A 16,959-nucleotide genomic window follows, 5' to 3' on the forward strand; every position below is an offset into this window, starting at 1 on the left:
AGGGGTAAAGGGTTGGGGGATGGTTGGATGATCAGGGAAAAGGCTTCACTGGGCGGGCAGGGAATGTGCCAGATGGAATAGCATGTGCAATGATCCTGAGGCAGGAGTGTGCCCAACACATGGGATGTAGGGGGCCGGAAATTAGAGAGGGGATGAGAATGGGGACCAGCTTTCGTGGGCCTTGTAGGTGATCGTAAGAACTTTGGCTTATACTCTGCATGGTGTGAGAGGCCTTAGGAAGGATTTGGGCAGAAGAGTGACATCATCTGACTTGTTCTAAAAACATCATTGTGGCCAGGATGGAAGGCGAGAGACCAGTTGCGAGGCTGGTGCTATTGATCAGGATGGTATCTGGAGATGGTGAGACATACTCAGATTGTAGACATATTTTGGAGGTGTAACTATCAATATTTACAGAGAGACTAGGCTTGGGATGCGAGAGAAGGAAAAGTCAAGATTTCTGGCCTGAGCAACTAAAGGATGTAGTTGCTCTTTACTGAGACAGAGAAGAGTGTGGGAAGAGCAGGCTTAGAGGCACTATCAGAAGTGTGATTTTGGCCACATTGGATTTGAGATGCCCATGAAATGTCCAAGATAGTTGGATGTGTGAGTCAGGAGTTTATGGGGGAGAGATTGGAGCTTGCAGATGTGGGAGTTGTCGGTATATGATGTCATGTGAAGTGAGGCACTGCACGATATCACCCAGGGGGTTAGCACAGATAGAGAAGCGTTGAGTTCTGGAGCTTTGACCATTTAGTGATTGGAGACATGAGGAGGAACCAGCAAAGAAACTGCCGTGGAGCAGCTTTTGAAGTGGAGGAAACTCAAAGGGTGTGGTTCCCTGGAAGGCAGGAAGGGGTAATATTGGCCACTGTGCAGCTCTTGTGGTGTGAGATGGGTTGGAGTCAGCTGGGGGGATAAAAGGACATCAGAGGTCCTTACAGTGCATCCAGGCAGGCTCATCTTAAGGATTTTTCAGTGGTGCCCAGCAGTTTGGGGCAGGAGTAGACAATCCTAAGTGGCTCCCATGGAAGAGGATTACTAAGGGGTGTGTGACAGAATAATGAAGGGCCCAGGGATGCCCCGAGGCTCGTGAAGATGACCCTTGGGCTCAGACTTGTAAGGTCACTGCCGAGTCCAGGAAGAGGCAGGTGGCCATGAGAGGAGAGAGGTCCTGGGATGGGGTTATGCTGACTCTGAGGGTGGGTGAGGTGTGGGGCCACAGGATTGAAATCTCCTCGTCCCTGGCCAGCACCTTCCTGCTCCACGCTGGGGTTAGAAAAGAGAGACGTGGGTAGCATCCTGCCGGACAGCAGAAAGTCCACCTTCCCTTTGGAGAAGTGAGACCCTGGATCCACCCTCTCTTCTTGTCTGACACCCTGCCCGCCTCCCTCCAGCGTGTGGCCAGATCCCAGACTCAGAACCCTGACTAATCTTGATTTTCTCTTTGTTTTTGTTTTGTTTTGTCTTGTTAAATGCCTTGTCCCTGGCGTTCTCCGTGTGTCCCGTGTCCATCTGTCCCATGCCATGGGCGTGGCGCCTTCCTTGCCGGGTGTCCTCCCCCTCCCCCCGCCTCCCCTCCCTGCTTGCCTACCCGCTGCCGGCTCCCTGGGGTGGGGTGGGCAGCGTACAACGCCAGGCTGCAGGGCGCTGGGCAGAGTGTCGTTTCCGGCTCCGGGCACCCTCCTCTCCACGGGCTCCGGTCTTCCTCTCTCTCTGGTTCGTTCTTCTCCCCCCTCCCCCGTTTGTAACTCACCTGAGCTCTCTGTTTCTCTCTCCTCCCTTCCTCCTTCATCTGCTGTTCCTCCAAATTTTTTGCCCACTTTCTTCTACCTCCTCATTTCCCATTTTGTCCTCACTTTTCTTCCTCTCCCTCTTCTGTCCTCTCCTTTCCATCTCTTTCTTCTCTTTACCCCCTACTTCTTTTCTCACTGCTCCCTTCTTTGTCCTTGACTCCTTCTCCCTCCTCCCTCCCTCCTCCCTGCCTTCTCCCTGCATGAGCAAGTGCTCCCACTTCTGCATGGACATGGCCTGATGCTTCCAGCCTTGGCCTTCCCTGCTGGGAACAGGGTCCGGGTGACTAGAGGAACTTTCAGGCTCCCTGTGGGCACGCAGGCCTTTGCCACAAGGGTGCTCGGTGAAGGTGTGGGACAGCCCAGCTCTCCAGCCACCTTGGCCAGATCACCCGGGCTGCCTGGCCAGAGCCTCAGCCGGAGCCAGGCGGTGTTCTGCGTGGGCCAGCGGGCACAAAGCGCAGAGGGATGCTCCGGCACCTGCCACGCTGCCCCTTCTGGAGCCCAGCACTCCCTGGGGACAGGACGCCCCCTCTGACCTCAGCCTGACTCTCTGATCCTAGGACCCACGGCCAAGACTCAGAAGTCCTGGGTGTGGTCCTGGCTCTGCTGTGACCACCTCTGTGACACCCCCGGGCAGGTCTCTGAATTGCTGAGCTCAGTCTCCCCGTGTGACAGGTGGAGGAGAGTGGTCTTGCCATGTGCCTTTTGGCTGGTGGCTTCATGTGCCCAATATGGTGGACCCTCTATCAAGTGTCACGTTGCTGTGTTTGAGGGTGATGTCGTCCACTGGCGTCTCACCCCAGCTCTTGGACATACAAACCCGTAGGCTTTTAGCCCCAGGGAGGGAATCACCTCATCCTTTCCCTGCTCCTCAGAGCCCAGAGGCCCAGGTCAGGGAGAAGACGCTCGGGCTTACCCCACGCCGTGGCCTTGAGCAGTTCCGGGAAAAGGCTTAGGGGGTGCTGGGAAGTGGTGACTCCCAGTGGCAACATCTGGTGCTTTCACGGCCCCTCCTTCTCCCAGTCCATGGATGATGGGGAGATGGCTCTAGCAGAATGCCCCCTGTCCGCCTTCTCTCTTGTCCCTCCACCTTCTTCTCGGTCCAGTGGTGGGGAGTGCAGTGTTCAGCTGGGCCTGGGGGTTTGGGCAATTCTGGGGGGTCCTGAGGGGAGCTGGCATGGCTTGCCCTGGGGCTGCTAGTGTGGTTGCCGTGTGGCTTTCTGGTGCCCTGGCCCAGCAGGTGGCCGCCCGGATCCCCTCCCTTCCGGAGCCCCAGGCCAGCAGTCGGACACCCAGCCCCGCCACCTGGAGCTGAGGAATCCAGTCTTTTGGAAATTGGAAGGCTGGAAAGAAGAGCTGGGTCTGTGGGGGTGGAAGCGGCCAGCCTGGGGGTGTAGGGGAGGCATGTGATGAAGCCTGACATCAGGGCATTTGTCCATGGAACCCGGGGGCGATGGGCAGCCATGCTCTGTCTGTTAACCAGGTGTGCTGATGTGTTAGGGCTATGCCCCTAGAAATGTGCGTGCGTGTGCGTGCGTGAGTGCGTGTGTGTGTGTGTGTGTGTGTGTGTATGTGATGAAGGGGATTCATGGCCTCAGGTCCAGCCTACTTTAGGGGAGCCTTGGAGCCAGCTGTTCCCCCAAGCACAGCCCCATCCTGCAGAGCAGAGCGAGGACCCTGGGAGATGGGGCTGCTCCAGCGCCCTGCTCTTCAGTTCTGGTGGTCAGTGTGGAGGCCCCGGGCTGAGGTGACCACTGTCCTCCAGGAGGTAGGGAAGGCCCGATGCCCACTGTGTGTGAGCAGCCCTAGGAGGACGACGAAGGGCTTCTGGATGTAGCGTGTTATTATCCTAAAGGCTGCTTTCTGGCCGCTCCTCGTGCTGCAGGGCTGGGAGGCTGGACTCACCAGCTTTCCTGAAAGGACCTTCCAGAGACCCTCACCTGCCTCTCTTTCCCCCTTTCTTCATGAGCTTCCTCTGGCCCTCGGTCTCCTGCTGGGAGAGGGCTGACCATAGAGGTTCGGAGGGTGACTGTGACCTACCGCTCTTCCTGCTGGGCTAAAGCTGCGTGCGCCCACGCGTGTCTGTGCGTGCGTGTGTGCGTGTGCGTGTGTGCCTGTGTGGGGGCCACGTAGACAGAGGCCCTGAGAGAGGGGATGGGACTAGGACACCCAGAACGTCCTGGGGTTGGGGTGGTGGAGGGGAGGAGGCCGGTGGTGGGAACGGGTCTATTTTTATTATCCGTCAGTCTCTGGGGCATGAGGGAGGGCTGTTCTCCCTCTGACACTGGCTGTCAGCTTGTGTCCAGACATCCCAGCTTGGCTGAAGAACAGTGGGGCTCTCTTCTCTCCGCTCTATCATGGCCTGTCTCCCCTCCCGTAGAGAGAGACAAGAGAGAGGGAACATGGCTCTGCAGGCACTCCGGGGTAGATCTGGGCCTGCCAAGGCGGACAACAGTGGGACACTGTGTTCAAAGAATGTGAGAAGCCCAGGCCGGCCACTGGGGCCGTGGGGCGCTCTGCGGGAGAGGGGCCGTCCCCGTGGGGGTGGAATGCCGGGTCCTCCCCCTTCTGCAGAGGGAGGCTCTGCCCTGCAGGACCCTAGCTCTTTGGACGGCAGCCTGTCCATCCCCCTGCCTTTGGACAGAGACGGTCCTACTCCAGTGGTGGTGGAGAGGGGGTTGAAGAGGTGTGATTGCCCTCAAGCGTCTGACCGCCTGGGGCCAGGTCTCACATCCTCCACAGCCTGGAAGCCCCTCCAAGAGCCCAGCCTCCTCCCCGGGCCGCTGAATGTGGAGGATGTCCTGGGTGCATCGAGAAGAAGGTTCTCTGTCCCTCTGGGAGAGTCAGGGCCTTGAATAGAAACAGACCCATTTTTCAAGGGCAGACATCAGATCCCCAAAAAGGGAAACTGGCCACCCCTCGCAAAGGCACAGGGATCTGGCAGAAAGAGGCTGCGAGGCTGGGCGAGCCGGAACTGAGAACAGCCCTAATGTGTTTCTTTTAACCTTGGGGCTGACCTTAGTTCCAAACCCCAGGAGCCTTTCCCAAATGGGCCTCCTTTGTCACAATTATTATTAGAAAATCAATGGCTACGTCTGTTCCTCTCTAATGTTTTTGCCAGGAGTGGCACCAGCAGCAGCTTTGGACCAAGCTGCCCAGGAGGCCTGAGGGGGCTGGGGCGTCGGTAGGGGTGGGGGAAGCATGGCTGAGGGCAGGGGTGCCCTGCCCGTGTGATGGGGGGTGCAGGCCGCTGGGAGCCTGGGATTGCTGTAGGGTCCCCGGGTGCGGCTCAGTCCTTTAGAGCCGTGCCCCATCTTTCATCCGGGTTAATGCTCATAGCAGCCCCTGGTTAGGACTATGCGACCCCCATTTTTCTATTCTGAAAATAAGGGTCCTTTGAGGCAGGGGGTTTATTTGCTTTAGGTAAAGCAGTTTGTGAGTCTGGTTTACTGTCTTCAGCTGGGGCTCATTTTTTCTTGGTTGAGATGGTGAGAGCCTGAAGTGGGGCCTCAGAATACCACCCCCCCAAAAAAACAAAACAAAACAAAACACCACCCCACCCGGGTACCTTCTGCATTTGCAAGTGCTCTCCAGATGGGGCTCCTAATTATGGGATGGTGTGAGTGCATGCCTTGGAGTGACTGTGTGTGTGTGTGAGCATCTGTGTCTGTCCCTAGACTCGGCAGACGGCAGCCTGCTGTTCAGACAAGTAGGAAGGCTTCCCAGCCTGTGCTTTCCGTGGCAGCCTCAGTGGCCGTGCCAGACGGGAGCTGGGGGCCCCCTGGGGCCGTGCAGACCCCACCGTGGAGGGTAGATGATGACTCAATCTCAATGAGGGTGCTTTCTGCTTGGCTGTGCTGGCTTGCTCCTGGGGCCAGCTGTGCGTGCGTGTGTGTTGTGTGAACGTGTGCCATGGGGCGGTCGGTCTGCCCCCGAGTGCTGGCCTGAGGCTGCTGTGGCCAGGGTCTCACGAGACCTTCAAGTCCCAGCACCTCTTGTCACCTCACCTGCCCTCTCGGGTGGTGGTGGAGGCAGGGCTGGGAGTTTCCTCCCACAGCGTGGTGAGGACGAGGGGCCCGCCCTCAGGCTGGGTCTTGGCCTCTGGGCCCTGGGGAATACGTTTTCTAGGATTCTGGAGCCAGCTCAACAAGGCAGTGGGTTTCGTGCCGCAGCCCAGCTGTGGGAAGAGGGAGTGGGAAGGGAGAGGGGGAGAGTAACAACATCCCCAGGCCTGCGGCGTGGAAGGGAAGTACACAAAAGCAGATGGGGCACATGACTTCAGGCTCTTTGCCTGCTGCCCTGCTGGGAGGGGCAGGCTGGAACCCGGGCCATCTTTGGGGTAAGAAAAGGGTAGGCAGATAAGGGGCTAGTATAAGGGAAGTGGGTCGGAGGTTTCAGAGGTGCACCGGATGAGGGCTGGGGAACCCCAGAGAAGGCCAGCAGTATTCCAGGGGCCAGCTGGGGCTGGGGGCCTCGTGACAAGACTTAGTCATTTCTTGATTTCTTCTCGGGAGCACCATTTGCAAGATGATGCATCATCTGTCCTTTCCAAAGTTCTTCCCCACGGGCCTGGTGTTGCTTGTTGGTTGATGCAGTCGCCTTGGAGACTGTCTCTCCTCCCTCCACCTTCGCTCGTTTGCCTGGAAGCTCTGGCCCTCTGCCTCCGGGGCTTGGAAGAAGTTGACATCTGTTTCTTGTATCAGTCCTTTGTGCTCTGGGCCCCAACCCTGTGCAGAGTAGCGATTCCTGGTGAAGGCCAGCCCAACCTAAGTGGATCCCCCACCCTGCAGAGAAACTGGGGTGTGGGCAGAGGGAGGCTGGGGGGAGGAGGTGCCGAGGGAGACAAGCCCAGCTCCAGCCTGACCCCCTGGGCTAAGAGGCACTGCCTTCTCTGGGGGAATTTGGCCCGATCGATCCTTTCCCCCAGGTTAAGCTCATTGCCCTCTATGTCCTGCCGTTCCTCCCAGGGGTGCAGGCTCGGGAGAAGCAGCCTGCAGAGCCCCCGGCACCTCTCCGGAGGCGGGCGGCCAGCGATGGGCAGTACGAGAACCAGTCGCCGGAACCTGCATCCCCCCGTAGCCCTGGGGTTCGCTCCCCTGTGCAGTGCGTCTCCCCGGAGCTGGCTCTCACCATCGCTCTCAATCCTGGAGGGCGGCCCAAAGAGGTGAGTCCTGGGGCCACAGAGGGTAGCAGAGCCCACCTGAACGATTGAGGAACTTGATGGTCAACTGGGTGGCAGTGACCTGTCAGTAAACTCAGTAACTTTTCCCTGCTGCATCCTCAGCCTGGGTCTGCTCTCTGTCTTGTGGAATCTGGAGCCCAGTTCCTTCTCTAGATAGCTTTTATGCTCCATGAACACTGAGACTGAGGTTCCCTTCCTGACTCCTAAAGAGTGCCCCTTAGTAGGGTGGTAAGGATTCTGGGTATGATGTAGGTGACCACAGTCTCTAAACTCCAAGCCAGATCCTATAGACTGACTATTTTTGAGCCCTTTCTAGATGTAGGGTTTTCTTGGGAGATCAAATTTCAATGTCGAAGTGTTTGTGTTTCTGAGACGTTTCAGTAGTTTGAGGAAGTAGGTCTTAAACATTAGTGAGCACCAGGGAGTTTATTAAAAATGTATATTCCCAAGTCCCCTCCAGAGATGCTAGCCTATTAGACCTGGGATAGGGCCCAGGAATCTGCATCTTAAATGTGTGCCCTGGAAAATTCTGATGTGAGTGGTCCATGTTTGATAAAATCCAGGTTAACGAGTCATTCTGTATAGAAATGGCTTCTGGACATGTTTCTCTCCTGCCTTCTGGCAGGACCCCAGTCCCCCGCCCCCAGACCCTTCTCTTTGGCCCTGTTGTGAAATATTTCCAAGGCAGGTGCTGCTGGACAATGGCCTTGCTATTTAGCCACTCTCTATTCTCTCGGCTGCAAGGAGTTGTTGGGGCCATAGATGGCAAGGATCTCCCTTTGACCTCTGTGTTTACCAGGGGAGGGCAGGTGGTCAGGCTGGTTAACTGGGAACCCCTCCTCCTCGGGGTCACAGCCACTGTTTTCCTCCCTTGTTCGTCTTCTGCAGCCCCATCTGCACAGCTACAAGGAGGCCTTCGAGGAGATGGAGGGAACCTCCCCAACCAGTCCACCGCCCAGTGGGGGTAAGAACGCTACCCTCGGCCGGTCTTCCCTGGGTCCCCTCTGGCCTGTGTAAGCAGCCAGGTTTGGGGGGTGCTGGCAAAGTTGGGCGGGGCCAGAACCTGCCGCTTCTCATCCCTGTGTCTCATATTACTTTAGCTTCCCTCCCCCACTCCTCTTCTTTTCCGCCTTCCCCGCTCACGCGTCTAAGGATGCAGCAGCTGCAGTCCTGGGATCCAGACTGACCTACTGTGGGGCCCCTGGAGTTTGCTAGTTGCTGAGAGTCTTTGCGTCCTGTGTGCAAAACATCCCCCATCCTAAAGTGACTCCTTGTGACTTGCTGGTGTGTCTCTGAGACACCCCTTGGCCTTCCTGCTTCTGGCCCCCGTTTCCGCCTGCATCCGAGCACCTGTTCCACTTCAGGCAACCTATTTAGTTTCCACCAAGGGAAGAAAGGCTCAGAAACCTCAGGCTGACCGTATCCCCATCTCATCCATCCCTTGGCCTCCAGACAGGAACCTTTGGTCTATATCCCTCTGATGCTCTCTCACTGGAGGGGCAAATCCCTGAAGGGCAGAGACATTTCCACCCAAAGAGAAGACCTGGATGAACCCAGGAGAGGGGCAGTGTTCTTGTTATGGCCGAAGAGACATGAAGAGGAGCTGAAGGAGGCCTGGGAAAGCAGTGATGGAGCAGTACCAGGCTGTGAAGAACTCAGGGTCCCTGGGAGAGGCCTGAGTCGGCAGGGGTGGAGATTGGGTGGGCCTGGCCCAAGCTCTGCATTTGTGCCGGTGGGAGGAGAGGAGGGTAAGGACAGGAGAGGCAGAGCTGGCCACGCGTTCTCCTGGTGGTTGGCTGTCCTGCCGAGGGGAGGAATGTGGCACCAGTACCTGGCCTCTGTGCCAACAGATCTCATGTTGGCTGCCATCTTGGACACGCAGGAGGCTGAAGCTGTGAGTGGATGCCATGGCTGTCCCTAGAGCAGTGCTGTCCAGTGGAAAAATAACATGAGCCATATTTGCACTGGAGACTTTACTAACACCTCTGTTAAAGGAAACCGGAGAAACTCATTGTGATGATTTTTTAATTTAACTCAAAACATCCAAAGTATTATCATTTCAGTAGGTAAGTTGAAATAAAAATATTAATGAGGTATCTTACAGTCTTTCAAAAAAAATCTAAAAAGGAGGTGGTGGAATTAACTTTAATAATGGGTTTTACTTAACCCCAAAGATCAAAAATATTATTTCAACATGTAATCAATATAAAGAGGTATTTTGGATTCTTGTTTCATACAAGTCTGAAATCTGCTGTGTGTTTTCCACTCACAGCACACCTCGGTTCAGACTGGCCACACCACAGGTGCTCCGTGGCCCCGTGTGGCTCGTGGCTACCATCTGGGACAGTGCAAGCCCAGGACAAGCTGCTCGAGACTGCTCTGTGCCTTTTATGACTTGCGGACGCTTTCTCCCTGGTCTTAACCCCCACCTTCACACCTGCTCCAGTTTCCCGTGGGTCCAAACAGCCAGGCTCCTGGCCATCACCCTGTTTGGGATGAAGCCATCTGGGCTGAGCTAGAGTTGTGTTCTGCCACATGTTTCTGTTCCCATTCTTCTCCCCCTCCCCTCGGCCAGCCCCGGGCGCCCCGGCAGGGAGAATAAGTTAGAAGTTTCCTCCATGCACAGGGTCGGGAGAGAGACAGAGGCGGAGAAATGCGAGGAATTCTTCTCTCAGGAAGCCAAGCCTTGCCTGGCTTCAGGGCCACCCACTCCTCTGCCTCAGCAGAAGGGCCAGATGCCTGGGGACTGAGGACAGGAGTGATTAGGGAGCTGGAGGTGCTGAGGGGAGCCTAGAGAAACCTCCCACCGCCTCTGTCCCCCTGCCCGCTTCATCTGCTTTCGCTGGTCCACCTGCGCCTCTGCTGCACCTGCTGGGCAAACACATGCAAACATGTGGGCTGAAGAGGCTTCGAGGTCATTCCATGGACAGTGGTCTCTGAGGCTGGGCTCATTCTTCCATAATTATTCACACTCAAAGTTATTTGTGTGACAAACATTATTAAGTGATTGATAAGCATCTACTGCAAGATACCTCTGTGTGTGTGTGTGTGTAATGAGAGGAGGGACAGACAGGAACATGCAGGCCTAGGCCTACGCCATGCCTGGGTGTGTGTGTTAGTACATATTTCTCCCTTCTGCTGTATTTTGTCTGTTGGACATCTCAGGATGGAGTGAGGGTGGAGTGTAGGGGTGGGCCGCCCACCTGGACTCCTGTATGTTGCCTCTCTAGTCCCACGGACACCTCTGTACACAAATAAGTTATTTAAATTGCTTGCACTGGATGATTTTATTTTGGGGGCGTTAGTTTCCTGTAGGTCTCACTGTCTTTTGGGAAAGGGAGGAGGTGCCAGGTAGGGCCCCGGAGTTGCTGTGTGGGTCCTGAGGGCCCAAGGGCCACAGCTAGTGTGTTGAGGCCATCAGCGTGGGGCAGGCAGCCTTGGGCTCTGGCGGATCTGTGCGGCTGCGTGTCCTCAGTGGCTGTGGCCTCTGCAGGGTCCCAAGAGCTGCGACAGGAGACACAGAGCTAATTTCTTTACTTCTTCTCGGAGGTGCGTTAGGAGACATGGCAGCTGCCGCTGAGAAACCTCGTGACTGGGCATAGCAACTGCCCTGAAGCTCAGCTCAGAGTCCGGCCGCATCCTTGGCTGATGGGAGAAAGCCTGACTGCCCTTTCTGACCTTGTGTGTTATATGATACTTCCAACCCTAATGGGTGGCTTGGGAGGCAGTCTGGGTTTGTGCGGGAAGTTGGTGCTCTGGGCCAAATATTATAGAGATGGGGCTTTTTCCTCTTCCAGATCACTGAGGTTTTGGGGGTAAGAGAGCCCCTGATGAGTTCTGTCTTTGTGGGGCTTGCAAGGGACCTGCTTGGCTGGGGGCCAAAGACTTGTGGCCAAGGGCTGGCCTGGGGACTCAGGGTTGGTTCTGCTGGTGGTCCCTTCTCCTCCTCTGTCCTTTACAGATTGTGCCATCTTGATACTCCATTTTCTTTAAGTCCATCTATGTGCATGGTTTAGAAAGACTCTGTGTGTGTGTGTGTGTGTGTGTGTGTGTTTGGGGCTGGGGTGGAGAGGGGAGGGGGTTAGAGAATAACACAGAACACGTCCGAGGGCACCCAATCAACCAGTGTGTGTGTTGTAAACCATGGCGATGTGGAGGGCCCATAGCGAAGCAGCTCAGGGCCGAGGGCTAGAACTAACCTTCTGGAGGTGGAGGGGCAGGGCCATTGCCGGACTCCCTTAAGCCTTCACACTGTGGAGGAGCACAGAGGCAGGAGCGGGGGTGGAGCCGCCGCGGCACCCCCAGGGCTGGGGCAGGTTCCTCTGCTCTGCCTCCGGCTGCCCGCCCTCCCGCCACGTGCCCCCACTCTAGAGGGGGCCTCTCCCCTCAACTCCACCTGCGCTCACTCCCGGGGTCTCCCCTCTTCTTCCCCATGCAGTGCGCTCCCCTCCAGGTCTGGCCAAGACACCCCTGTCTGCCCTGGGCCTGAAGCCCCACAACCCAGCCGACATCCTGCTGCACCCCACGGGCGGTGAGTGACTCTGGCGGGAAGGGCGGTGGTCGGGGAGGCTGGAGGGAGGAGTGGGGAGTTGGAGGACCCCTGTGGTCCTGGGCAGGGCCCAGAGGTGGTGGGTTCTTGGGGCCCCTCTGGAAACAAGGTGGCAGCCTGGCTCTGTGTCCATGCTGAGGTCAGGCCTGGGTGGGGCTCTCTGTGCAGGGGTTGAAGGGGACAGATCCCTCTGTAGCCTTCCTGCCATTTCCTTGTGGGGTCAACCCCACTCCCAGTGTTCTCTGATGCGGGGGTTTGGAGGCCTGCCTTATTTCCTTGGAGTTGGTTAGCTGTCTGCCGGAAGTCTGGCTCCCATCCCCTAGTGTCCCAGTGCCTGTGTACACGCACACATGCACACACGTGCAGACATGCGCGCACACAGCCCAGGTTTACACCTCATCACATTTCCTGGCTTCTCTCCTCCCTGTGGGGAAGGGGAATGTGGGGACCCGGGGCCCTCCCTGGCCATTTCCAGCAGGCTGAGCCCAAACACTTGCTCCCTAGACTCTGGTTTTCGGGCTGGGCTGGGGCTCTGGGGACCAACTTTGCTTCTTTTTCTTAGTCACCAGAAGGCCGACCCAGCCAGGTAGGCGGGCCGTGCCACGCAGGTGTGACCCACGCGGACACACGCCCGGGCACAGCCTCCCACCCAGGATGTGTCCGCGTGGCCAGAGACAGCCAGTCACAGGGTGGAGGGCTGACTCTCACCTGGCCAGCGCCCTCCTGCTTGAGATGCGGGGGCTGTGACGGGGACACTGGGCCTGCTGCGCCTGAGAGTGCGGCCCTCTCTTACCTGTGCGCCCGAGTGCCTCGCCACCCTGGAGCCTGCGGGCCTGTCCAGGTGGACTGCACCCCTCACCCTGTGGCTCTTCTGGAGAGTCCGCCTCTGCCCCAGCCTCACGCTGCTTTCCCACGTCCCTTTTCTAAGCAAAGTCTCTCTCTGTCTCAAGAAATAATCCCTGTTAATCCATCTCTCTCTCTCCTTTCTGCTCTTCCTCTCCTCTTCATCACCTGCCTCTCTTTCCTGCCTCTGCTTCCTCCTCACCTCTCTTCCTATCTTCCCTCAGAAGAGGATGAGGGGAAGGTGGTGACAGAGCTTTCCAAAGGTACGTGTGGCATCGCCGTGTGCTGCTTCTGCTCTCCGGGTCCGGGAATGGCTCTTCACTCCGTTTGTTCTGCCCGGCTTGAGAGGCAGCTCTCGTCTCTGCTCGGGTCTCATGTGACCAGGCACAGAGACCCCGGTCCCCACCCTGGTGATGAGTTGTCACTCTGGATGTGGAATGAGGTGCTCACAGCCACAGCCAGTGTCCAGGCACAAGCGTGGTGCCACCTTGCTGACAAAACGCCCCTTCCACCCGCCTTCCTGGAGGGCAGCAAGCCCCTTCAGAGGGCGGGGGCTCCTATCCCATTTCCCCGGTGTGCCCCACATTTAGAGCTCAGAGCACAGTTTCTCAGCCTCGGCACTACCAACATTCGGGGCCGGACAGTGCTCAGTTGTGGGGGCCGCCCTATGTGTTGTGGGAAGTCTAGCAGCCTCCCTGGCCTCGCCCTGCTACACGCCAGGAGCACTCATCCAACCACAACAATCAAAACGTCTCCAACGTGGCAAATTTCCCCGGGAGGGTAATCACTGCCTGTTCAGAGCCACTGTCTTAGAGCCACAAGTTGCCCTGGCCTGGTGTCATATCCACACAGACGGTAGGACGTCTGTCTTTCTGGGATGTTGGATGCCTTTGCAGATTTTGGAAAAGCTATGGACCCCCTGCTACACAGATGCCTCGGGACATCCATGCACATAATTGTGACAGTTTCAAGGAGTTAGCATGTCTGTGTCCTGACTTAACCCCTGATTTAGGTGATGGCACATGGAGAATCAGGGAATATAAGCTGCTTGAAGGCCTTTAATTTATTAGGAACAGAATTCAAATGATGACTCAGAGCAGGAGGCAAAACAAGGGGGATGCCGGCCTGTGCAGCCTGGGTGGCCTGGGCATCTGTGTCCCAATCTCTACTCGGGGAGGGGGACAGGGTTGGACGGGGTGGGCCTGAGCACCTTCCAGCTTGAATGTGTTAAATGTTCTGACTTCCTGCCTGGGCCCTGAGCCCTGGGCCCATGTAGCCTGGTTTCTTTAAAGGCTCTGTCTGGTTTCTTAAGCCCACTTCCCACTCGTTACCTTGATTTTCTATCCCTAACATGGGCATGAGCTGTGGCCCTCTGAATCTGCCATCACCCAGGTAAGGTGGCTGGAGTTTCCCGTAAAGCTTGGCCCACTCCTAGCCAGCCAGAGTTCTGGCAGCAATGCCAGGCTGTCTGTGGGGGTGCAGAACAAGGCAGCACCCCAGCAGCAGATCCCAGCCTCAGAGCCAGGGAGAGGACCTCCCCCAGGCTGGAGGCAGGCTGCTGGTTCCCGACAGGAGTCTAGAGTCAGCTGGGGGCTGGAGCCAGTGTTCGTGTGCCGTGTTCCAGGGGCCCACCCACATGGGGGGCTCTCAGCGCTGCTGTGGTTGCTGATCTCCACAGACTGCTGGGACCCACACGCTCTCTGCTGGGAAGGTCTGAGGGTGACAGGCCCTGGCGGTGTGTTCCCTACTTTGAGGGTGACACTTCAACAGATCAGGACTGATACCTGCCCCTTGCACCTTATGATCGGATCTCAGCCTACGGGGCCCTCTGACCCTCCTCCGTCTGTCCTGGAGCCACGGTTCGCTCCAGGGGGAAGGTTCCTAGAGATCTGCTCTAGCACACCCGTTATTGTCACAGATGTGGAGCTGAGGTCTGTGTTGTGGGGTGAGGGTGGGGCATCTTTCCAGAGTCACAATTAAGAGGCAGCAGGGCCGACCCTGGACTTACTGGTCTCCTGGCTCCTAATCAAGCGGCGGCTTCACAGCCCCCCTCCCTCCCCCAGGCGCCGTGCCCTGGGATTCCAGCGTGGGGATCGGAATTGCTGTCATGAGCTGGCGAGGGGGGCGGGTGGGGTCAGGAGGCAAGGCCGTGGGCAGCCGGTTCCGTTTTCCCTGACTCACACGTCACCTCCAGGGTCAGACTAAAGCACATTCTTTGCTGACCCTCTGGAGCACTGCTTGATTTCCCTGCTGATACTTTGATGGGAAATTCAGGAAAAGATGCCTGTGAGGAAAAATAATCAGAGACAGACCTATTTAGCTAGGGGCAAAAAAGACTTTAGGGGAGTCTGCTTCCTTCAAGGTGCCATACTAAACGCTTTACATTCATTCTTTTTGTCATTTGTTGATTCATTGATTAAGTATTTTGTGTGCCTGCTATGTGCCAAGCATACTCTGGGGGTATAATGATAAGCTGTACCATGGTTCCTAATCTTGTGGAGCAAATGCATGGACTGGTGTCAGAATTAAATTATCACCAAGAATTACATATTGAGACAAGTGCTCCGAAACAAAGGGATACAGTTTTATGAGACCCTGGCTGAAGAAGTAAGACATGAGGGTGAGTGACATTAACTCGGCGATGCTGGGATGGGAAAAGCGTGTTCCACGTAGAGGTAAAGGGCATGTGCAAAGGCCCTGGGGTAGGAGGGATGGCATTTTTTTCCCCATGAACTGCAAAGTCAGTGGAGTGAGAGCTAGGGAAAGCTGGAGGCTGGAGCAAGGGGAAGTGTGGTACAGAGAGAGGGTCCTCAGGCAGGGGTGGAACCATGTGGGTCATTGGGACCATGTGGGTCATTGTCACATCATCTTGTTCAGTAATCACAGAAGCACTGAGAGGAAGGTGGTAGGAACCTCAGTTTGCTGATGAGGAGATGATGTATAAGGATGTTAAATGACTTGTCCAGGCCCAGAGAGTTGATCAGGGGCAGAGCCTATGCTGGATCAGAATGTGGAGGCTGCCCCTTTCCATGTGGTTGCAAGGGGTGCAACCTCTAAACGTAAACAGTGTCTTTACTGGGTACCCTTCTCCATGAAGGAAGGCGAGGAAGAAAGTCTGTAACAGTAAAGGCATGAGGTCAGCGTCAAGGATATCTTCCCAGTGGGGAAACAGGGAAAGAAATTGCTGAACCTTCTTTCCTGGAGGAATGGGAATGGGGAACATTCAGCTTAGGTTCTGTCTGTTCAGATGATGAGATGGGATGGCTTTGGCACAAAGAAAGACAATGGACTAGAAATGGCCCCTCTGGGGATCCTTCCTTTTCTGAGATCCTCAGTGATGGGTGTACTGTGGTATCTGGGTATTTTAGGGCAGTGCTGTGCAATGAAGATTTATTGAGCACCTATTCTGCCAGGTCCTACTAGGCACTGAGGGCATAAAGATGAGTGAGCTAGGCTGGTAAGGAAAGATATTTCAGCATAAGGTAGATGTGCTGAGCTGGGGGAGGAATAGGGTGTGATGGGAGCTCAGAGGAGGGCTGTGTGGCCCAGTCTCAAAGTTTGGAATTTTAACTTTTGAGGTCCTGGATTGGACCTCAGGGATTTACTTCCTCCCTCTCCCCCATCTGCATGTCTTCATTTCACTTGGAGGGGACAGGTCCTTTCTCTCCAGGCAAAGAAACTTTTCTGGGAGGCAGAAAATGCACTTCAGGGTGTGGGTGAAGAACTGACAGTGCCCCCAGGCTGGTGGGGCCGAGTCACCCTCTCAGCCTCGAGTCCAGTTGTTCTCAGCCTCCCACAGCCACTTGGAATGGGTTTGGGCTCCTGGAATGTTCTGCATGAAGCACCCTCCCTGGCCCCACCTCTCCTGCCCTTCCCAGCTCCCATGGCCTCTGGGTGCAGCTGCTTGGGATTGGCGGAGAGGAGGAAAACAGCAGGAGAGAGGGTAGAGGGAGGCAGGCACAGGCATGGCTTGGGCATAGGCGGTCAACAGTGGGGCTGCTTATAAACTGGTGTTGGAACTAGCGAGAAAGAATTAGAAGGGACTTTCCCATCTCTCGTCCCTTGATCCTGGCTGGGCAGGTGGGTATTCTCATTCCCATTCTACAGATGAGGAAACTGAGCCCCAGAAAGATTCAGCAGCCTGTCTCAGGTCACCCCTCCAGTAAGTGAAAGATGGGGGAGCCCACACGTTACATGTTGTACCGAGGTGGGGAGAGAGAGAAGGAGGATGGGGATAGACAGAAAAAGAGGGGTATTTTAATACTTAAAAAGAGGGGTAATTTTAAAACCTGGGAAAACTGATTTTCTGGCCCAAAAGGTTGGTTTTGAATAGTTCTGGAGATGGACTCAGAAAATCGAGTATCTTCCCAAAGGTCCCTTCTGCTCTGGCTTCATGAGGAGCAGAGATTGAGTGCATCTCTACCCCTGATTTGGGCCTGGAAGGTCAGGAATGGGTGGCAGAGTAGCCAACCAAGGAAGAGGATGGGGGTGGAGAACACGGTGAGGGCAGGGCCAGGCGGGCTGGGTCTGAAATCCACAGACTGCGAGCCCTAGAACCAAGCCCCCGGGCTAGGTGGCTGCCGAAACTC

At 56.2% G+C, this 16,959-nt stretch overlaps 1 protein-coding gene across 10 annotated transcripts in view; it reads left to right on the forward strand.

Annotated features, from left to right (window-relative positions):
• TNS1 (tensin 1) overlaps positions 1–16,959 on the forward strand; it is a 225,851-nt gene that overhangs the window by 183,930 nt on the left and 24,962 nt on the right. For 8 of the 10 annotated variants that reach the window (XR_009055069.1, XM_057745122.1, XM_057745123.1 and 5 more), the window contains 4 exons: positions 1,627–1,719; positions 6,764–6,960; positions 7,867–7,942; positions 11,417–11,509. Coding sequence is in view for 9 of the 10 variants with exons in the window: in XM_057745122.1 (XP_057601105.1) it covers positions 1,627–1,719; positions 6,764–6,960; positions 7,867–7,942; positions 11,417–11,509 (459 nt within the window). In the remaining variant the exon portion in view is untranslated. Of the gene's footprint in view, positions 1–1,626; positions 1,720–6,763; positions 6,961–7,866; positions 7,943–11,416; positions 11,510–12,089; positions 12,114–12,594; positions 12,634–16,959 lie in introns of all 10 variants that reach the window. The other 2 variants (XM_057745131.1, XM_057745124.1) reach the window with 2 other exon arrangements.

This window comes from Hippopotamus amphibius, chromosome 8 (assembly GCF_030028045.1).
Source record: "Hippopotamus amphibius kiboko isolate mHipAmp2 chromosome 8, mHipAmp2.hap2, whole genome shotgun sequence".
NCBI lineage: Eukaryota > Metazoa > Chordata > Mammalia > Artiodactyla > Hippopotamidae > Hippopotamus > Hippopotamus amphibius.